This window comes from Patella vulgata, chromosome 9 (assembly GCF_932274485.2).
Source record: "Patella vulgata chromosome 9, xgPatVulg1.2, whole genome shotgun sequence".
NCBI lineage: Eukaryota > Metazoa > Mollusca > Gastropoda > Patellidae > Patella > Patella vulgata.
Window position 1 is genome coordinate 32,471,425 of NC_065887.2, and position 23,776 is coordinate 32,495,200.

Consider the following 23,776-nt stretch of genomic DNA (forward strand, 5'->3'; position numbering starts at 1 on the left):
AATCTTTTCTCGGACATCAGTCGTATTGAATTCGGCACGTATACACCTCTTAATTTCACGTGTCTCGCGAGATTTGTACTTTCATTTTAATTACTGAACTATAGTGCCATATGCGTGTGTGTGAAATATCTTTATTTAACTTCGGCTTCCACCGAAATATATCATATCTTTGCATGTTGTATTGAATGTGGTTCTATACTTTATTTTCAACAGGTCACTATTTTTATTCGATTTTTACGAAACTTGAAATATAGGTTTATCTCCCAAAGATCTCCGTTCCTTTCGATATTGACATGTATCGGATCATAACTTCATGGATTATGGCCCCTGAGTGTATGAAAAATCATGTTTTTAGCTTGTGGACACTCGAGATGTCACAATTTTGATCCGATTTTGATGAAGCTTGAAATGCATGTTTGTTTATAATGCAAATATCCTGTTTCCTTTCGATATTTGCGCATATCGGATCGTAACTGCCTGAATTATGGCCCCTGATTGTACGAAAAATCACATTTTTAGCTTGTAGACCCTCAAGAGTTCACAATTTTGGTCCGATTTTGATGAAACATGACATACATGTTTATAACCCAAAGATCTTGGTTAGTTTTGATATTTGCACATATCGGATCGTAACTGACTGAATTATGGCCCCTGATTGTACGAAAAATCACGTTTTTAGCTTGTAGACCCTCTAGAGTTCACAATTTTGACCCGATTTTGATGAAACTTATAATATACATTTATAACCCAAAGATCTTGGTTCCTGTTGATATTTGCGCATATCGGATCGTAACTTCCTGAATTATGGCCCCTGATTGTACGAATTATCACTTTTTGTTTAGCTTGTTCTCTATCCATCTCTTGCAAAATGTGGGCGTATCCTGCCTGGCAGCCGCTGGTTAGCTTGTGGTCACCAGAAGAATTAAAGAAATTCTGTCCTGTTGGTAAAAGTGACCAAGATAGAATGTACAACTATTAATAATGTATCATCTATAAGTAACGCAGAACAACTGACATGTGAATTAGATTCTGGTTTACAATGTGAGAATGCTCATAATTTCCCAGCTCCATGTTCTGATGTTAATTAAACGATGTCATGGATTGGAACATCTGATATAACTGCATGTTTAAATCCAGTTAGTTAATTATCTTATATTTGTTGAAGGAGACTTCTGATTAAAATATGTTTTAATATACAGATATTCATATTCTTAAAGAGCACATAAAATGACCATTTAAAAGCCAGTGTTTACTATATACACTTTCCAAGAAATTTAATTCAAATCCCATCATAATTAATTTAGACACCAAGATTTGGCCTAAATACAATTTTGCCAATTATTGAAAATATTCTTAATCTACCCAACATCACTGTCATCAAATATTTATTAGGAATGTTTATTCCTCAACAACTCTATACATTCACAATTTGTTTTTTAATTTATGAAAAGAAGGAGCAATATGTGCTTTTTCTAAAACACTCAGTCAAACACTGAGTTCTCCTCCCTTTGTTGAAAACCAGTTTGTATACATAATGTGTATTAGTTAGGCCTATTTAAAATTGTTAGTAATCCTGCAGTAGGTGTTTTGTCACTAAGGTGTTAAACTGTGACTATTGAATGATATACACCACTATTGTCCAAGTTTGTGTATTCAATAGTGATGGGTGTTATAATTAGTCACCAGTAGTGACATCTTTTACAGCTATAGTTACACACCTGCTAATTAACAATAACTGTATAATTTCTAACCACTTTCTATACATACTGAACATTAGAGAATACTGACCACTTACATGATTTAATGACAAAAATTGTCATTACTTAAAGGCCTAGCTTCATTAGGCAATGGTATCAGCTTACCAATGATAAATAATATAGGTTTTCTTTCTCTGTATATTCCATAATCCACACAAGGATGTGGCATGTTGATGACCAAGTCATCTTGTTAATATTCCTCATAAACTGTAAATGAACTAAACAACTGATACTGCATTTCTATATTTGTATTTATTTTTAAAAGGAAAGCTAAAAACCAAAAGTACAGCACATGCTTCCAATATAATTATGAAAATATGAATTAAACAGTGTTGTTCATATGATTATTGTTTTTTATGATTTTTATTTTGTTTCTCTCAGAATTAGTAACTTTTAAAGATGGATACACTGGTAACCCCACAACAATGAGAATAGGTTTGTATTTACTTTTAACTAAAGAAGTATTTTATACTCCCACATTTTGATGAGTGAATTCAAATAAAAATAAAGAGATAGGAATCCAAAACCATTTGAATAGCATAAACTTTGATGGGATGCAAGTCTGCATTTGGAAGGCACTTTCAATATGAAGTTCCTGTGAAAATGAAAGTATTTAGTCAAATTTTAGATTCATTTAATATTTTTATAAAAATATTTCATATTTCATAATTTTTAACTTTCAAAATTAAAAAAACAACATGCAAGATACACCCACATTTTGCAAGAGATGGGGGAAGAATATGGAAAATCGGTAGGGCTCATCCTCTCTTTGTGTCAGGGGACCACGTGGCTAAGTGGGTAAGGCGCTGGCTCGCTAGCCTGGAGGTTGGGTGTTCGATCCCTGCATTGGCCGAGAAAGTTCCCCCTTGTCAGTGATGCAGGACGGAGGGCCTGACAAGGACAGCTGTCTAGTCCTTTGGATGATATGAAAAACCGAGGTCCCGTGTATACATTGGAATGCACGTAAAAGATCCCTTGGCAGTTGGAATTCGATATAAGAGTAGGTGATAGTGCCACTGCCCGGGCAAAATTTCCCTCATAGCACACTGTATGGCATATGCCCGTCTTCATTAGCCCAGGTTAGGAGCAGAACAGTAGGACGCTAAACCCCATTTCATTTTTCTTTGTGTCACATCGAATTTGAAAAAAAAACCCCAACAAATTAGTTAAAATCTATAGGCTCCATTGTGTTCTTAAGTTTTTCGGAATGGGGGTATATGGAAGGGTATCGCTGCCAATATTAAATGCTCTGCTAAAATGTCTTTTCTATTGATTATGTGTAAAAAGTACAATGTACAAAGTGTTAATACCGGTAATGATAAAGTCAAATTACCTCTAAGACCAAAGTTAAATGTAAAACGTCAAATGTTTTATTGGAAAATGCTGTTTTTGACGTGTTTACTTTTGACATTTCCCTCATCATATTTTACATTTGCGTTCTGCCGCATCTCATTTGTCCTTCACGCTTTCTACATAACATCTTACGCAGCTACACCAGTAGTAGAGGAAGTGGTTAAAAACAGTCATCATGGGTATCACAAAACCACCTTGTGATGCCCATGACTATGTTTTGAACCATATTTTTATAAGGATGTAATATGTTGTCACCCTTGACATTTATAAAATCGTATATAACTTCATGGATTATGGTTTGTGATTGTACAAAAAATCATGTTTTTAGCTTGTGGTCCTCTAGAGGTCACAATTTTTATCCGATTTTGATGAAACTTAAAATATATGTTTATATCCCAAAGCTCCGGGTTCCTGTCGATATTGGCGCATTTCGGACTGTAACTTCCTTGATTATGCATTGCCCCTGATTGTGCTCAAAATCACGTTTATAGCTTGTGGACCCTATCTAGAGGTCACAATTTTTTATTTAATTTTAAAAAATATCACTGCTACACCATAATTAAGGTTGAGTTTGAATTAAGGCTGTGGACCCTCTATAGGTCACAATTTTTATCCGATTTTGATGAAACTTACAATATCTCAAAGATCTTGGTTCCTTCCGATATTGGCACATATCAACTATAACTTTTTGGATTATGGCACCTGATTGTACAAAAAATCATGTTTTTAGCTTGTAGATCCTCTAGAGGTCATAATTATTATCCAATTTAAAAAAGCTTTTAAATACATCACTGTTACACCATAATGACTTTGAATTTTGTGAAAATCAGACCAAAACTGTCAGACAAAATGGCTGCTCCCCATATACAAATAGTGTAAAAGTATTTAATGCCAAGGTTGTTGACCAGTGATGGGATTTTGCCCGTATATTCCACACATGTGCGACACTATTTTCCAAACTTCCTAAATTTTCTGGCCAGGAAATGCCCAATTGGACATTAAGGTATGGTGAATAATATTCAAAATTCCAAAATTAATAGAGTGCACTGAGTGTATATCTACCACGCAACCTGGTTATCGTTGATAATAGGATGGATTCATGGGATAATTAAGTGATCAATGTATTTATCGTGTTATACCGCCTATACACCTACCTTGATTAACTAGTTAATTTTTATCCGATTGTGATGAAATTTCAAATTTGTTTATATCCCGAAGATCTGGGTTCTTTTCGATATTTCCGTGTATCAGACCCTAACTTCCTGTATTATGGACCCTGATTGTAAGAAAAATCGTTTTTTTTTGTAGCTTGTTCTCTGTCATCTCTTGCAAAATGTGGGCGTATCGTGCATGGCAACTGTTTGTTTCCAATTTAGATGAAACTTAAAATATGTTTGAAGGATTAATATTGTTCTTGAATGAGTTCAATTTTGGTACGCATCAGACCTTCTGTTTTAGAGCTATAGGCCCTGCTTTTTATGCAAAATTTGAAATATGTATGAAGTTTGTAGGCCTTCCAGAGGAGCTACAATCGTTGTTCCATTCTTTTCACTTCCTATTGATTTTCGCTTTAATCCGAATATCAACACGAAACCAATGTACTACATTATCAGAAAAACAAGGAATATTTGTTGCCTATATTTTAATCAAACTAAAATGCCATGTTTTTCAGGTAAAACCACAGCAACATGGCAGTCACCAGAAATTACTGATATAACACCAACATACATAGTTCCAAGTAAGTAAGATTTCTGTCTGATTTCTTCTGGAAGTCATGTGGTAGAACACTTGACTAACAATTACATATTTGATATGAAAAATTGTATCTGGTTGTTGAGATAGTATTAAAAATCAAGGTAATGTCGATTGAATACATGACACTTGTGATTGAATTTGAGCATGATCGCCCTTTAATTGGCGTGATTGCAGACTTAATTTTAAAAAAAATCTGTCTAACTTAATGATATATACAGGTATTTTCATTGGGGCAAAAATCTGTTCTTTTTTAACTGTATATATGACTGATCAAAATAAACACGGTTCAGTTCTTTGTATGGGGGATCACGGTGGCTAAGTGGGTAAGATGCTGGCTCGCTAACCTGGAGGTTGGGTGATCGATCCCTGCATTGGCCGAGAAAGTTCATCCAGATATTCCGGCGTGGTTCCCGCCTTGTCAGTGATGCAGGACAGCTGTCTAAGTCGTTCGGATGGGACGAAAAACCGAGGCCCCGTGTACACATTGGCGTGCACATAAAAGATCCCTTGACAGTTTGAATTCGATATAAGAGTAGGTCGTAGTGCCGTTGTCCAGGCAAAATTTCTCTCGCAGCACACTGTATGGCATATGCTCGTCTTCATTAGCCTAGTTCAGAGCAGAACAGTAGGACGTTAAACCCCATTTCGTTTCATTTCATTTCATTTCATTTCATTTCAGTTCTTTTTATATGAATGATCAAAATAAACACAGTTCATTCATTCATCTAACTAATTCAAAATTAAGAAAGTTAAACAACAATTCTAGGGCATTTTTTAGGAACTAATTGATATATGAGGAATAGTAGGCATTTCTGATTGGACTAGGTTTACAAACTTTTGGGTATTAAACATACATTATGCAACAGCTAAATCTGCCTATTGCAGGTCTTTCTTTAGGCCTGAAATGTTATCTAAATTATCAATTAGACATTAATTAACTTATCCAGATTATAATCAACTCTTGATGTCAACGCTAGCCTCTGATATTTACTGGATTAAGATCCGATTTCCTGCTCAACTTTCATTCATGATTTAACCATGAAATGGATAATCGAGATTATGTTTTTTATCGTACAGACTATAGTAATGATGATGTCATGATGATGGAGGTTAGGCTGAAAATTCAATCACTAAAATCTCGGTTCAGAGTGAATCAATTTGACTGAAATTTTCAGCAAATTCCTTTTACATTATCTAGTTTTTAACTATTATAGTGAGAACTGCCATAATGTATCTTTAAATTTTAAATCAATTTTATTACAATTATTTATTTTACCTCTAGCGCCATGTAAGGAAGATAAATGGTCCGAATATGTGAATAACCATACACCAACATCGGAAATGTTCAGCAATGAAGGCGGAGAACATGAGAAAATGACACCAGAAGAATTAAAGAAATTCTGTCCTGTTGGTAAAGTGACCAAGATAGAATGTACAACTATTAATAATGTATCATCTATAAGTAACGCAGAACAACTGACATGTAAATTAGATTCTGGTTTACAATGTGAGAATGCTGATAATTTCCCAGCACCATGTTCTGATTATAGAGTTCGATATTTCTGTCAATGCCCACGTAAGTTTATACTGATAAATAAGATACATGTATTTGCATCTTGCATATATAACACTCCATATATATATATTATGTTCTGTGTAGACTTGTTTTCCACTCATCTGAATATTGACGAAACAAAAATTAAATTCATCAATAATTATATTGAAAATATGGGGAATTAACAATTGTTTTGAAAGCTATGGATGTTTTCTATGTGTTGATCAAAAGTGTTGCCAGCTAGTCATTTTAAGTGACTGATGGCGGTAAAATAATCTTTATGATAGGTCTTTTGCTAAGATGAACTGTATACAGTCTTTATGGTTGTTGATTAATTGTTTTTCTTTACACAGCTATTAGGTTGCTCTTTTGGTAAAATAGTCTATACATCCTTTAGGGTTACTCTTTTAGTTAATATAAATTGGGGTTGCGCTCTTGGTAAAATAGTATGTAAAGTTGTTTTTATTGCTTTTAGAAATATGTAAAGATATGACATGTCCAGCCTTAGTGAAACCTCCATTAGATGTAGGTGAAGATGTAAAAATTGCATTAACAACAGATGGATGCTGTAGACAATATGTTAAAGTTTGTAATTCACATCTTTGTCCAGTTTCTGAAGAAAATTGTGAAACGCCAAAATATCTGATCCAAAATGGTGGAACTAATTGCTGTCCTAAATTTACTTGCAGTAGGTTTTTTTTTTTAATATTCAATGATTTTCTCGAAATGAAAATATCTAGAAGGGTTATTTGAAAATATTCCAGCTGTGTTCAGTGTGTGGAATTTTTTTATGAAGACATCTGATTTTATGAACTGTGAATTCCACATTAATAACATTAAGAAGGCATATGATTTATTCCTTGGCATCTACTGGAAGATAAGCAAGGTAACATTACTGACACACTGGTTTCTTTCAGTCAGTATATAGCGATCAGGTTGTTACCATTTCTTTCTTTTTTAGATATATTATATTTTGAGTTTTTGTTTTATTTCAGAATGTCCGGATAAATGTCCAGTACAAACAGACCCAGTTTGCTTAAAGGTATAGTATCGAGATCTGATTTTCCTTTTTTTTAATATTCAGGGATTGGATGCAAATAAGGTTATATGCAAATATGTATTGGCCAATCCAATGCTGAGTTATACATTCTAACATCCAATTTACACATCCTGCACATTACTTTAAGCTTTTCAAGGAGTTTAATGACAACCATGCAAGATATCTTCTTCAATCAGTGACAGGATTGTCGATAAAAAGACAAGTTTGTGTCTTTGTGAAATGAAATGGAAAGGAAGTCAAGCATTGACGTTTGATGTTATACTTTTCTCTACCAACCGGGCTATGAAGAAGGGCGTTAAACATGTCTTGTGTTGTGATGGAAATTTTGTGTTTCTTCCTACACTTCATCAAATGCCAACTTTCTTTTATGTACATATTACAAGTACATGGGTGGATCTTAGTTCTTCCTTGCCAAGGACAACGGGTCTTGGTTTCCCCTTGTCTGTGGTGCACGGCAGAGGGCCTGACATGGACAGCTGTCTAGTCATTTGGATGGGATGAAAAACCGAGTTCCTGTGTATATATTTGCGTGCACTAAAAGATCCCTTGGCAGTTGGAATTTGATATAAGAGTAGGCCATAGTGCCGCTGCCCGGGCAAAATTTCCCTCATAGCACACTGTATGGCGTATGTCTGTCTTCATTAGCCCAGTCAGAGCAGAATAGTAGGACGTTAACCCCATTTCATTTCACATCATTATATACTATAATTATATATATTATAATTTGAAAACAAACAAATTAAAACCATATATACTTCTTTCAATGAAATAAATGTCTTCATACATTCAGACAATAAATTATACATGTATTATATCTATGTTATAGATGTATTTAATTTTAGTATAATGCAAATTGATAATATTTTGTTTACTTTAGGCTAGTAAATTGATTGAAATTAATACAGAATGTAATTGTAAGCAAAAATTCTGTGGTAAGTAAATCAGGGTCTCTATCTTCAAGTTAAGTACAAGTATCAAACTCAGAAGCCAGTTGAAAAGAAAATATGTGTATTGAAATTAATGTGATCTGAAAGGAGTTGACATAAATGTGTATTGAAATTAATGCAATTTGAAAGGAGTTGACATAAATGTGTATTGAAATTTATGTGATCTGAAAAGGATTGACATGGGGCTTTAGGGAGATCTGTCACTCCAGCAGAAATGTTATACAAAAGGCATTTCTCTCATACCAATTTAGACACTTCCTTAATTTGTAAATAAATGTAGATTAATGTAGATGCATTAGTAATTATTCTTTTTACAGTTCCACTGGTACCAGAGTGTAGATACAGAATGACTAGCCTTGCAGAACTGAAATCATTTAAGGTAGATATTACTATTTTTACCATCCTGTATGTACTGATAACTAATAAAATCCATTAAAACAAAGTAGAATGTATAATGTAAGATCGTTTGGGCCATCAGAATTAATGTAACTGTTTAATTATCTAATCTATAACTGATAGCCTCGTTGATTTTGATATAGTGAATTATAATGTTGGTGGTTGTATATTATTGGCAGTTTATACCACACGGAACAATCTTCAAACCTTCAATCTAGTCAGCAAAACCATTGAAATCTTGACTCAGATTTATTGACAATTTTTTATTTACTATATATATATAAATGTGCTTCCTCTAATATAAAAACAAAATTTAAAATGAGTGATCTTTTGAGTTAGCGAACGTGGTAATATTGAAACCATGTTGTCATTTGGTGAGCTTTATCGTGAGTCCTATCAAGGGAGTAGGATATAATATAACTTTTTAGTGCCTAGAATGCAAGCATCCACGACCTTGCGCTTTACATCCAGACATTAGTTGTCTTGGTCCAGTCAACCCAGTGTAGAAACTCTGAACTTTTTCAGAGACTTGATGGTCAAAGGTGTATGATCAAATTAAAATTCAATCTAAATGTATTTCAGGCAGGAGAAACATGGAATGATGGACTGTGTAAATCTTGCACATGTACAAAATTATCAGACGGCAATGTGCAGACATCTTGTCAAAACCAACAATGTTCTCCTTGTAAACCGGTAAGTAGATGCTGTTGTTTGAACAACAAAATAGTTCAGTTTGTTAGATGAAATTAGTAATGTGTAATTAGTAAAGTAATTAACAGTGTAATTATTTTTAACTATCTCATTAGTAATATAATTAGTGCTTAGTAGTAAAATTCCCTGGAATACAAACTGAGAGAGAGGGGGATTTCCCCTTCTGATATTTTCAATACCAACATCAGTATTAATGGATCACAATGGAAAGTAAATATTTAACTCGGTTAAAGTAAATCGTAAAGTAATTACACCCCCATTAATTTGTTTGGTGGTTTTCCCCACAAGGACTATCCAGTACTAAATCACCTAAATCAATCTTAATGGGCAGTTTCTACGATATGGTTTAAACTTTTCGGTTGAGTGTATATTCCAACATTTCAGAATTTATAGAGGAATGTCATTTGTTTTCTTTTTCTTCTTGTGAAAATGTATCATAATTTCTGGATTGTTAAAATTATTTCACTGTTTATTCTCATTTGTGTCTTCATGGACATCTGTTTATAAATATCTGTTAATATCAGATATGTTCTGTTTTAGGGTGAGAAGAAAGTTACTCAACCGAACAAGTGTTGTAGTGATTGTCAGCCTATAGGATGTTATATGGATGGCAAAATTTACAAGGTAAATTGTAAATTTTATTAAATTTCTCTACTTAATGGTAGGTTTAATTGCAGGTTTAATGTATGGTAGGTTTAATGAATGTAATTTGTAACACCCAGCAATAAGCAGATTTAACTCTTGACACAATACCTCTTTAAATAATCTTTGTAAAAACTAGGCATTCTCCTTTAGTATGTTGAGACGTCCATGTTTTTAATACATTGTTGGATCTTTTTTGCAGGAAGGAGAGACAATGCCATCAACATTAAAATGTCATAGTAAGCAATGTATAAGAGATACAGTTCATGGTAGTTTCGTTGTTAGAGAATCACAGACAACTTGTTTAGCATTAGATAAATTACCCCCTTGTATAACAGTAAGTTTATGTATTTTATTATACACCTACATTTTAGTGTGAGCGTATGCCGTATTATGTTGTCACCCTGTCTGTCTGTCCGTCCATCAATAATTATATAGCTTGTGAACACAATAGATGCTGACATTTTTTTTATTTCAAATTTGGTTGTAAGCATGGGGTCATAAGAAAATGCCCCCGATCAACTTTCTACAACTTTCCATTACAGAGTTATCCCCCCTTTGCCAAAAACCTTATAAATGCGATATAAGTTATAGTTTTTAACAGATTTTTTTCATATCTGGTTTAAAGCTTTGACGTCATGAGAGGACAAACCCTATCGATATTCAGCATTATGCAACTTTTATTTGATTTTGACGAAACTTAAAATATAGGTCTATCTCCCAAAGATCTTGGCTCTTTTCGATATTAGCATATATCAGACTATAACTTCATGGATTATGGCGCCTGATTGTACGGAAAATCACATTTTTAGCTAGTGGACACACTAGAGGTCAGAATTTTCATCTAATTTTGATGAAACTTAAAGTACATGTTTATAACCCAAAGATCCTGGTTTCTTTCAAAATTCGTGCATATCGGATTATAACTTCCTGAATTATGGCCCTTGATTGTACGGAAAATCGCGTTTTTAGCTTGTGGTCCCTTTAGCGGTCACAATTTTATCTGATTTAAAAAAACCTTTGAATATTTCACCGTTTCACCCTAATGATGGCTCAGGTAGAATTTCGTGAAAATCGAACCAAAACTGCTGGACAAATTGGCCGCCCCGCGTATGCAAATTGTGTAAATATACATGTATGGTATATCAAGGTTGTGGATCCTCAAGAAGTCACCATGTTAATCTGATTTTGATGAAACTTGAAATATATCTTTATAACCCAAAGATCTTGGTTCCTGTCTTTAGGCTTTGCTGGTTGGATAAGCAAGCATCTATGTTTCCTCGTTTCAAACACAAGATTAATGCATGGTTCCCCCTTGACTCAGGGCCTGGCCAGGGATAATGTCTAGTCATTCAGATGGAAAGAAAAACCAAGCTCCTATGTGCATATTGGTGTGCACGTAAATGAAACCTTGACAGTTGGAGTTTGCTGTGTATGGTGTAGAACAGAAGAATGTTAAATTTCATTTTATTTATATAATTTTAGGATGTTGTAGTGTATGATTCTAGTGGATGTTGTGCTACCTGTGTTCCAAAAACATCAACTAATTCTACTGACACCTGTCATTCTTGTCAACCAAAGCTTATGTTCACTCACCCTAAACAGTCAGTTGGTTATTTCACAGTCACAGATAATGGTGAAAAATGTCAGAATAGTCAGCCAATCAGTGATTTGAAACTTTGCTCTGGCTCATGTGACTCTTCTTCCACATACACAGACATTATGAGTGGTGTTAAAAACACATGTAGCTGTTGCCAGCCAACCAAAACTAATGTACAAAATGTCCAATTAGCATGCAGCAGCGGTAGAACAATCACCAAGTCTTATGATATACCTGAAGCTTGTGCGTGTGGTTTATGCAGTTAATAAACGAGAACCTGTTATGAATAATGGACATGAAAATTGATTTTTATGTCAATGAATTTTATGATATATTAAAGTCTTTAAGATATTAGAACATGTATATTTAGATCAGAATTAAATAAAAATTTGCAATTCTAAAAACCAATTGTTATACAGTTTCATGTGTTATTAAAGGAGATGGGCAACCTATTTCTTTAAAACGAGTATGAACGTACTATGGACCAGAAGGAACTGGGCATGATGTTATCTCCGCCATCTTGGAATTATGAGGGCCAAGGAACAAGCGTGCTCCATTTCACATCGGTTGTACTTCAATTGTGAGAAAGAAAATGGGCCTAACGTTCTTGACACAAACTAGGTCATTTCATGACTAACATGGTTAAATTTTATTTCAACAATTCGCTTGCATGTAGGGGTCTTTTAGCAGTGGGAGGAAACCAGAGGACCCGTAGAAAACTCATAGGGTTTGACAGGCAAACATACTCCTTATCGCGTACAAGCGCTGAATCTAAATCACACCCCTTGACTCAATGATAGACCTTATAATGCAACGCGCACACGTTAACCATTCAGCCACAACACCCCTGTACTTCAATTGGCAGAGCCTTAGACTTATCAAAGAGCTTCGCCCCCAAGAACAATTCAATAGAATTCTATGTAAACTTATTATATTGATACCATAATTGTTCAGATTGTGAGAGAGAAATGGGGTTTAACGTTCACTCGACACAAACTAGGTCATTTTGGGACTAACATCTGGTTTAATTTTATTCAATAATTCGCTTTCGCGTAGGGGTCTTTAGCAGTGGGAGGACCCGGAGAAAACCCACGAGGTTGGACAGGTGACCCTACTCCTTGTCACGTACAACCAGGGATTCGAATCCACGCCAGTTGACTCAATGACAGGCCTTATGATACAGCGCACACGTGCTAAACATTCGGCCAATCAACCCCCCAGTTCAGATTGAATAAAATTCTTGGACTAAAAGTATATTTGATTGCATCTTATGAATGAACTTTTATCTGGCATTGGGGCTTTAATATGTTTGACATATGGAATAGATATAAAATATAATTTTTGACAATACAGATTTTGAGTATTGTTTGATAGCTTCAGTACAGATAACTTATTGAAAGAGTTAAATTTTCAGTCACAGAATACACACATTGATAGCTTCAGTACAGATAACTTATTGAAAGAGTTAAATTTTCAGTCACAGAATACACACAACAAATATTTTGTAGTTTGTGAAGTAATCTTTATATACATATTGTTGATAAATTCGATTAACATTGCCATATATCTAAAGATGCTAAAGATCGACAAAAAATGTTATATAAAATACTTCCACAATTATACATTTACAATGTACATACAGTACCGTATCTTACTTTAAATACATCAGATAAATGGGGAGCTTATTTTTCTTTAAAACAAATTATTTGTTTTCGTCAAAATTAATATTCAGTTTCTGGTATGTGGACATGGTGCAAATTTCCCATGCAAGTTTGGTTCTGTAGTTAATAAAGCTCTTTCTTTGAAAAATAACCAAAGATTTGTATTTATAAACCTATAATGTTAATTTAGTACAATGTTCACATATGTATAACATTATTATCCATATTTTCATCTTCATATTTTATATATACATGTAATAAAGATTGCACTTTCTTTGATACAAAACGAAACAATGTTAACAATTTGCTTTCTAAATACTGTAAACATTTACATAGAAATATTATAATCATGGCATTTTTGTTTAATTAAAACAGTGTTTTAAATACAATATTTTTTTTTGTCAATAATTGCCCTTGAACAAAGATTTAGTTGCATAGAATTTGATTCTAATGGAATGTAGGGATATTAGGCAAAAGCTGGATAATTGTGAATAATGGCCACATTCATAAATGTGTAAATGAAAAAGTCAGGATATATATATTAGGCGTCTATAACATGTGCATCAGTCTTATTTCTGACTTTCGATGAGGTATACTGTAGAAGAACCAAAAATTAGAGGCTGCTTCAACATTAATTTAACAAAGACTTAAGAATTTAGCTTCTACATCAGGCCTAATTTGCACAATTTTCTGCTGTTTGATTGAACAGAGACAATTTGTGATTTTGATATCCAGACTTTAATTTGAATACCTTTCCACTAAGCAACCATTACTGATATGATTAATTCACAACCATGTTAGGGTTTGAGGTAAGATTGGATTTTAAAAGCACATGGTATCAAAACGAGCTATCTGGAATTAAGCGAAATATGTAAATTTAAAAGAGCAAATTCACATTTAGGAAAGCAGTAACTAATTTTTAGGATAACATTGGGTAGATTCTTGCTTCACAAAAACACATAATAATTGACATATATACTCAAACAAAATTAATTGCTGAAAAATTCAAATGTACATATTATTAGCGTACAAATGAACACAACAAAAAATGCGCCCCATGCCCCCCCAAAAGTAAAACATTTAATTTAACATTCATAGCACCTCGTAGACCATTGTAACAATTGCTGTGATAATGATAATTATTTATAGTATTTCTGAAGCCAAGTCTGCACAGACTACAGAAAATGTCCGAGTTTGATAACATTTCCTACAACAGGTAGACAAATAAAATTCAAAATACATGTGGATAGTCTTCATTGCATTATTTCCATAGCATAATGAATAAGAGATGTCAAAAAGATAAATGTGTTCAATGTACAAAAATATCATATCCAGCTCTTCGTTCTATTCACAGCAAATAATTACATAAATATCAATTATTTCTAATTAATGAATGAAACAATACTTAATCAGCATTCATATCCTATGCAATTCATATTTTTGGAATATGTGTGCAAACATATAATACAGCTTACATTAATATACAATCAAAACAAATCATTTTTACCACCAACCTCACTCTCATTTATTCAACAAAATAACACAACAAAATTTAACATCATAGAAATTAGTTTCTAAGTAGAAAGTTGAGTCTTTTTTTAAATACAAACAAGAAACTTTTATAAAACAAGTCTTGTTTGTGAAATGAATGGCTTTGTGTTTATTTGGCTGGAATTATAGAATGAAATATTACAATGAAGTAGAAAGCTTACCTTTATAATTAAACACACTATGCCAATAAAGTTTTTACATGTTATTTAAGTCACCATATTCCAGGAAAATATGAAATTTCAGACCATATTTATGTTATCAAAAAGCATATTGGTCCAAATATTATTAAAACTAATTATTGCTAACATAATTTATGTTCATATAATTTATACTGATGTTTTCATCATTGCATATTTTTCTGTCTTAGAAGTCGAATCTTGTTAAGTTAAGGACAATGGCATGAAATTTTATCATGTGAAATTTACATGGCCATAATTTGGGTAGGAAATAATTGCTTTTAATAATTTCTGAATCGATAAGCTTTCTGGTAAAGACTATTTTTTCTTGTGTATGGCCTGATGTCTATTCTGGGATATTGGTCCTTTAAGTGAATAATTAACTATAAGCTCATTATAAAATAACCTTGTAGCCTGTGCTGTTGAAGAACAATGTGACAGTGGCAGTAATTCTTGGTTTACAGTAGTTAAACATTTGTCAAAGGTTCTGGTCAAAAGTGCAATTATAGCCTTCATACCATGATGTCACATTTAAAGGTTATCATTTTGTTCTTCAAGACACTCACCTTTCAGTCATAATTGTCTGATATTATAAATCAATAAACATCTTTAATCCATTTTACAATAGTTGTCTACAAACCAAAAATAGTTTGTTTTGTTTCCATGGAATAGAACTATATTTTACACTGTAAACAATTTTACCCCAAACATCACAGATTACATCACATCACGTGAACAAATGTTTACCCCACTCAATATCACACAAAATCACTACATCACATATAACTATAATTTGTGCACCAATTCATTTGTTGACCATCAACAGTTTATCTTGCTGTGCTTTCTTTATTAATGTCATTTAACATTTAGTTCTTTCAAAACTCACAGTGCTTCATTATGTCACAACTTTATACAGTTTCAATCCAAACATCAATTCACTTGAATTCTATAATACAAATAACTATTCCATGAGTTTAATACCCAAAATACTTTGACACTTAAGAATTCTGTTACTTTTCCAGTCTTGAATAGAATGAATTGCAAGTTCCAATCTTAAACCGAATGACTGATTTCTATGACTATACAGAACTATCAACATCACATATAGATAGGAAAATAATCCTTCTCATTCCTTTGTCAGTCAATTTTTCCATACTGTATTCTATATATATATGCAATTCATTATTTCACATTATGGTCTGTATACGTCCAAGATATATAATCCCTTCATTTTTTATCTCCATTTTGTGAAGCGACTGGACTGGTTGGTTTAGGTAATACAGCGGGTGGACTATTTGTCGAGCGAACTAAGTTGTTATGTTGTTGGAGTAACAAGGTTTGTTGTTGTTGTAGTTGATTTAACAACAGAGTCTGATCTTGTAATAACTGTGTTTTATTGTCTGTTGTCCGTGTAGGAGAATTTGACAATAAACTTGAACGTCTTTCCGGAGGGTTGGGTTTGTTTTTTGATTTCCTGGATAAGGATCCATTACTGCCAGTGCTATCTCTGTTACGAAGAACTGCACCACCAATCTGAGAATCCAGACTGGTGCTTGAACTGGTACTATCGCTACTCCCTTCACGATCTAAGAGAATGTTGGTTTTGGTTTCAGGAGCACTTGGTAATTTCTCATGTTGAGGAGGACTCTTCTGACTCTGAAGATCAGGGCGGTTCATATTTGCATAGATTCCCGCCATAAGGTCCTTTTGGTATTTGCTGACTGGTTTCTTAGGTGGAATGGGTTTTGGTGTTGAGGAATAAACTACAGGATGCGTAGAATCTATATTACTAGGCTTAACCTCCACAGGGGTACTTTCTGGAGAGAAAGCTCTTACCGGAGAAACTGTCCCATTGACATTATGGGAGCCCAGAGGCAATCGGCTGCTCTTCCTAGGAGGAGGAGGAGGGGGTTGCTTCTTTATCTTTACTTCCATCTCTGGTTTCATATTTTGTGGATCTGAGGAAGGGGATGTTTTTCCCGATGGTCTAGGGATATTGGATCCTAGTTTTGTTGTTGGGGATAGTGGATCTTTTGTTCCAGGAGATACTGGAGATTTCGTTGTAAGATTATTAGGGCGGTAGCTTGACACTTGATCACTGAGTTTTGCTGTTGGTAACGTTCCTGTGGAACTTGTGACAGATGTTGTAGTATCTGCCTTAATACTGGAAATTTGAGCAGGAGTAAATTTCACCACATAATCCATAGTAGTTCTCGGCGGAGAAACACCAACTTCAGTGGCGTTTTTGGTAGGCGATGGTTCAGATGAAGCTGGAGAAGTTTGATTAGAAGAGTCTGGAGAACTCATGGAACTGAAGAAGGCAGCTCGAGCAGCAAGTTTTTGGTTGTTGATCTCCACAACATCTTGAGAGGCAACAGTTGTCGGCGATACTGGTACAGACATGGTGGGTACAGATGTCACTACAGGAGGTGCATTTCCTGCTGCTGACATGGTTACTTCAGTTGAAGCTGGCTGCTTTTGTTCAAATGTGGTCTGTGGCTGTGGATGAGATGGAAGACTCTTAACTGGTCCTGAAGTCACTTGATTAGAATAAACTACATTTGGTTTGCCAGCAATGATATTTTTATTCGAGGAACTTGCCACCAAAGGTTCCTGCTTTATATTATCTTTGGAATAGTCTTCAGTTGGTTTCAAAGATTTTGTAGCAAGTTCTAATGTTTTACCAAACTTTAAGGATTCTTGCTGCTGAATAATTTTTTTCTTTCTCTCTCTGGAGTTTTCAGCTTCCTAGAAATAAAAAAAAACGTGAGTTATGTATTTGTGAATTATTGGATGGGTGGTGGTTTTTGAAATCAAAGAAACTGCACCCAAGTGCACATTTGTGGTAGGTTCAAATATAGGCTAAACGAGTAGTCTCACAACTTAGATACTGAAGAACAGAGATATAACAAGCCAACAGTGAGGCTGATGTCCCCCGCCGAAATAGGAAAATAATTAGAGGACACATATAAATTTATCACAAATTATCTTTTACAAAGTATTGAACAATCAAACAGTATATCTTTACTTATAGTCTAACAATCAAAGTAGGAGAGTTATTGTTTTCCAAAGTCTCGACCAATCAAATTGCGTATCGCTCTGCTTACCCTGAGCAGAAAATGCTCATTATCAAACTTAGTCAAGGTATTACTGTAATGAAACTATACACCAAGTTTCATCAATCTCACTTAATTAGAACTAAAGTTATCGCATCCCAAAGCATCAACCAATCAAATTGTTAATCTCCTCTTACCCTAAGCGGAAAATGCTCATCTTCAAACTCCATCAAGGCATTGACCTAATCAACACATACACCAAGTTTGAACATTCTAGCTCAATTAGGAAGAGAGTTATCGTGCCCCAAAGTATCAACCAATCAAATTGCTGCTTACCCTGAGCAGAAAATGCTCATTATCAAACTTAGTCAAGGTATTACTGTAATGAAACTATACACCAAGTTTCATCAATCTCACTTAATTAGAACTAAAGTTATCGTGTCCCAAAGCATCAACCAATCAAATTGCTTATCTCTGCTTACCCTAAGCGGAAAATGCTCATCTTCGAACTCCATCAAGGCATTGACCTAATCAACACATACACCAAGTTTGAACATTCTAGCTCAATTAGGAAGAGAGTTATCGTGACACAAAGTATCAACCAATCAAATTGCTTATCTCTGCTTACCCTAAGCGGAAAATGCTCATCTTCGAACTCCATCAAGGCATTGACCTAATAAACACATACACCAAGTTTGAACATTCTAGCTCAATTAAAAGTTATCGTGTCCCAAAGCATCAACCAATCAAATTGCTTATCTCTGCTTACCCTAAGCGGAAAATGCTCATCTTCGAACTCCATCAAGGCATTGACCTAATCAACACATACACCAAGTTTGAACATTCTAGCCCAATTAGGAAGAGAGTTATCGTGTCCCAAAGCATCAACCAATCAAATTGCTTATCTCTGCTTACCCTAAGCGGAAAATGCTCATCTTCGAACTCCATCAAGGCATTGACCTAATAAACACATACACCAAGTTTGAACATTCTAGCTCAATTAGGAAGAGAGTTATTGTGTCCCAAAAAGTGTGACGGACAGACAGACGGACGGACAGACGGACGGACAGACGGACAGACAGACGGACAGACAGACGGACGAACCCATTTTAATAGTCCCCTGCTTTCTTCGAAAGGCGGGGGACAATAAATTGTGAATTATTAGTGTGTAACATTAATGAAGGAAGCTGATGATGGTGAATGCTAAATTCACAGTTAGTCCTACCTCTAAACTATTTAAACGTGTTGTGTGATTAGGAACTATGGCTCGTATATTTTCTAACACACCATACTTGTCTTCATTGCTAGGATCACTCGTTTTACTGGCCACATATGGAACATTCAATGGGCGGTGGTCTTGTACAGAAGCTAACCTATATAAAATAATAATTCATTACATTCTATTTAAAATTACATTCACCACTATCAATATTAAAAGGCCATTACAATCACACCCTTTATTTTAAGTAATATTTTCAAGCTTTTGTAGATCTATGACAGTATTTGCCAGATACATGTGTATATCCTTTACTTAAAAATTACTCTCCAAATACAAGCAGATTTTACCGAAAGTTAGTAAATAAGCTTATGAAGTTTGAACATCAGTCATGAAACTGTAATTAAAATTTTAGAATGAACTTATTGATAACGAAACTGATATGTATGTGAAAGACATCTTTCATGTGGGTTTCTTGTGCATTGTTCAGATCATACTTAAAACAGGAATAATGCAAAATGAGATCAAATTTTGTTGTACTTTTGCATTTGAATAAAGTTCATCTTTTCCACGATCTAAGAATAGAATTTTACATCTCGTAAACACTTTCATTATGTCATTGTCTACAAATTCCCATTGTGACTTAGTTATTATACGTGGATATCAGATTTTCACAAAATTCTAACATCTGTGCACAAAATTTCTTGATATCAATAATAATATGAATCGACTGTGAGCAGAATAAGGTAATATGATAAATACCTTTTAAGAGTATACAGTGTTCCTGTTAGTTTTTTACATCTCTTTAAAGAACCATCTATTCGATCTGGTTCTTCTTTTAAAAACTTTTCTTCTGTAACAACCACCTCCATTTCCCCTGCCATCACTGATTTCATTCTTTCCTGTAGTCGTGGAAACCGAGCTATAAATGAAAGGCAAATTTTTTATATTTTTCTTTTTTTATTAGACAGGGAAAATAATGAGGTAAATTTCCATTCAACACTAATTAGGTCTATTCTGATAAAATACATGGCTAGGCACATACTAGCTTGACGATGAACCCATGAAAGAACTATATCTGCCTATTGCAGATGTTATATAAATTATTAGACATGTATTCACATGACAATTCCATAATCAACTCTCTAGAACATTGGATGGTTGTGATTTTAAATGGATTGAAACATAATTGCCATTTAATAATTTAATTTCAAAATGGATAATCAAGACTTTACTTATTATCGTAACAACAGTAGCAATGAAAATTGAGACAACACTATTATTCAAACAGTCATAACTTCACTCAGAATGAAGTAATTTGACTGAAATTCCCAATATATTCTATTTTCATCATCTATTTTTAAACTATTATAGTGAGAACTATCAGCTCTACATCTAAATCTTACATAACTTATCTTTAATGAAAACATAAATTTAGCTTAGTTTTGCAGTTAGAAAACTTTGAATTTAGATAAGACTTTTCCTTACAACACATGAAACATTTACTTTCAATTTGAAAGAAAATCAGCCAAGAACTAAGTAGACCTACTAATATTTAAAAGTAAAAATTTGTAAATTAAAAAAAACCCATAAAATTGTCCTTTATTAATTGCATTCACAAGACTTTATGAATTTGAAAGTAAATGAGGGGACGTATCCATTGCCACCTTTTACATGTATTTATTGCCCAATATAATACTTTTATCCCCCAAATCTCTGATGATTACTGTCAAAAAATATGTTGTTATAGTCTCCAATGTGCCCTTTTGTTACTCCAGACATATTCCTCCATGCCCTCTCCCCCTCATCATAAACCTACGACAGTTGAACAAATGGAATGAGATTTATTTCAGAAATTATTTCTGAACGAACAATGCAGCTTTACCAACCTTTTAAATCAGCTATAGATTTTGTTATGTTACTAAGTAACAAAGCCATGGCTTCAATATCCGACATTTGTATTCTACACTGTCTTGATACAACATCATTCCTTAATTCTTCTACACTGTCCTCTAAATCACTGAAATTATAGAACACAAGTTACATTACATTGAAAGTTGATTGTTTAGATAGAATTTAGAAAGGGAGATGGGGTTTAGTGTCCACTCAACACAAACAATGTTAATTTAGGACTAACATATCGTTGAGGAGTCAAAAGGCTGTATTTGAAGGTTTGCTAAATTGTCCAGTCCAGCCAAAAAACACATAGAGGTTAAGAATCATGATATCGTACAGAAATGTCACATCAAAATGTTGTACGCAAGATGTCATATTTCTAAAGATTTTCTCAAATATTTCTGTAAAAATGTACATTTAGCCATTTAAACAGCATGTAGCTATCCTCACATATTGGGCTAAACATTTTGTGCAGAAATAGGGAATGAAAAATAGTAATTTTGTAATTTTATACAGCAAGACATATCTTGGGGAATAAATTTGGTTTGCTTGTGATGTTTTTTTAGACATAAAACATTTTCTCTCCTAATATTTATATTTTTTTGGAACACTCAATATAAGACATCTTATTATTGGCTTAGAAATACAGATGAAAAGATGACCAAGAATTTTGTCAAATATGCCAGATATAAACTTTTGACTCTCCACCTACGATATGGTACATTTTTTTTATTTCAATAATTCACCTGTGGGTAGGAGCCTCTAGCAGTGGGAGGAAACCCCACGAGGTTAGTCAGGCGAGTCTACATCATGTCACATACAAGTGTGGGATCCAAACCATGCTACTTGATTCAATGACAGACCTAATGATAGACGCATTAGACCATTCGGCACCAACTGATTTAATCAAAAGATTAAGCAGAAGTCAGGGGCCTGTTTCACAAAGTTTTAACTAAAGATAAAATCCAAATTTTAGTAGATACTTCAATTTGATTGGCTAAGCACTAAAATCAATCTAATATTGTCCAATCAAATAACTAAAATTTGGATTTTATATTAGTTAAAATTTGGTGAAACAGGCCCCAGATCGTTTACTAATTTTATTTTAAATTTTGGCTTTCGAAGACAGAATGTCATCCCAGAAAAAAAATAACATATACATTACAATTAAAAATGCCACTTTTATTTTTGATAAAGATCAATGAGGTAGTGACATTTTTAACTGATAAAACTTTCTGGAAATCTATTTCAAAACATTGAGGAAAATTGTTTGATTTTGAAAAATTCTGGATAATCACCTTAGGTCTTTCTCAAATTTTTTCTGATCTGCTCTATAAGAAGCATGCAGTGTGTCTATCTCATGACGCTGTTGACGTATTAACTGACTACAGGCTCCAGGTGTCGACAACAACACTTTCTAAAATACAAATACATCATTTAAAAAATCATTCTTAAAATATATTCTTCAAAGCTGATAACTCATTTCTTTTCCAGAAATTTATATGGGGTTGTTTTCATTTACTAGGGAGCCATGATACCAGATTCGATCCCGGTGCTGGCTGAGTAAGTTCCTTGTGATCTTCCAGCCTGGTTTCCCCTTATCAGTGGTGCATCCTGGAGGGTCTGGAAAGGAACAGTGACAAAAAAAATGGGATCCTGTGGCCAATTCCACTTTTTTTAATACACATTTATGTTGCATTAATCTTAATACACATTTATGCCATCCCCTCATCAGATCACATCAATTTCAATACACATTTATGTCAACTCACTTCAGATCACATTAATTTCAATATACATTATGTCACCCCCCCCCCTCCCAGATCACATTTATTACAGTATCAGCACATATTTATATTTGAATTCCCTTCGATCAGATCACATTAATTTCATGTTTTAAGCATTAAGATTCTTGTTGACTGTTGAAAAACTATGGGATTCACTTACCTTAATTCTATATAAAGTATCATTTATGGCATCACAGATATCTTCATAATTGACTTGTTGAGCTCGACGTAAACCTCGTAATTCTAGTCGTAAATTACAAGTTTTTTCTCTAATGGCCACCATACTTAATTTCATTTCATTAGAACATGTGATAGTATGTATAGTTCTCTGGCTACTACTACCATCCGAAATACCTGATAAACCTACAATTATAACAGATGGACAAAATTAAAATCACAAAGTAATGTATAAACCGATGTGCTCAGTATTAGGATGGAATGAGCAGAAATTGGATTTATTCCAGAATATTCCATAATCATTGTCATCCTGCATACATGGTCTTATGATACCAGTGACAGGTAAACTTGTTTTATGGTAGTGTCAGAATATTAAGAGTATTATCAATTTTTCACACTTCATATTCCAACATAGAGATACAGACATCAAATAGAGCTGTGGTAGGGTTGTAAATATCATGACATCACATGCATTAAACG

General features: G+C 33.8%; 2 protein-coding genes across 6 annotated transcripts in view; one reads left to right on the forward strand and one right to left on the reverse strand.

The window, feature by feature from the left end:
* The window catches only part of LOC126832134 (hemocytin-like), a 30,146-nt gene extending 18,014 nt beyond the window's left edge, over positions 1-12,132 (forward strand). The window contains exons 2-12 of one of the 2 annotated variants that reach the window (XM_056103346.1): positions 2,139-2,192; positions 4,783-4,848; positions 6,148-6,441; positions 6,896-7,108; positions 7,416-7,462; positions 8,358-8,412; positions 8,745-8,806; positions 9,406-9,516; positions 10,075-10,158; positions 10,379-10,513; positions 11,662-12,132. In XM_056103346.1, the coding sequence (XP_055959321.1) occupies positions 2,139-2,192; positions 4,783-4,848; positions 6,148-6,441; positions 6,896-7,108; positions 7,416-7,462; positions 8,358-8,412; positions 8,745-8,806; positions 9,406-9,516; positions 10,075-10,158; positions 10,379-10,513; positions 11,662-12,042 (1,502 nt within the window). In that variant the 3' untranslated portion in view covers positions 12,043-12,132. The remainder of the gene's footprint in view (positions 1-2,138; positions 2,193-4,782; positions 4,849-6,147; positions 6,442-6,895; positions 7,109-7,415; positions 7,463-8,357; positions 8,413-8,744; positions 8,807-9,405; positions 9,517-10,074; positions 10,159-10,378; positions 10,514-11,661) is intronic. The other variant, XM_056103345.1, reaches the window with a different exon arrangement.
* Positions 12,133-16,230: 4,098 nt separating this feature from the next.
* The window catches only part of LOC126832122 (coiled-coil domain-containing protein CG32809), a 101,437-nt gene continuing 93,891 nt past the window's right edge, over positions 16,231-23,776 (reverse strand). For all 4 annotated transcript variants that reach the window (XM_050562820.2, XM_050562821.2, XM_050562819.2 and 1 more), the window contains 6 exons: positions 23,280-23,482; positions 22,631-22,749; positions 21,326-21,456; positions 20,199-20,358; positions 19,446-19,593; positions 16,231-17,912 (listed from right to left, as the gene is read on the reverse strand). In XM_050562820.2, coding sequence (XP_050418777.1) covers positions 16,392-17,912; positions 19,446-19,593; positions 20,199-20,358; positions 21,326-21,456; positions 22,631-22,749; positions 23,280-23,482 — 2,282 coding nt within the window. In that variant the 3' untranslated portion in view covers positions 16,231-16,391. The remainder of the gene's footprint in view (positions 17,913-19,445; positions 19,594-20,198; positions 20,359-21,325; positions 21,457-22,630; positions 22,750-23,279; positions 23,483-23,776) is intronic.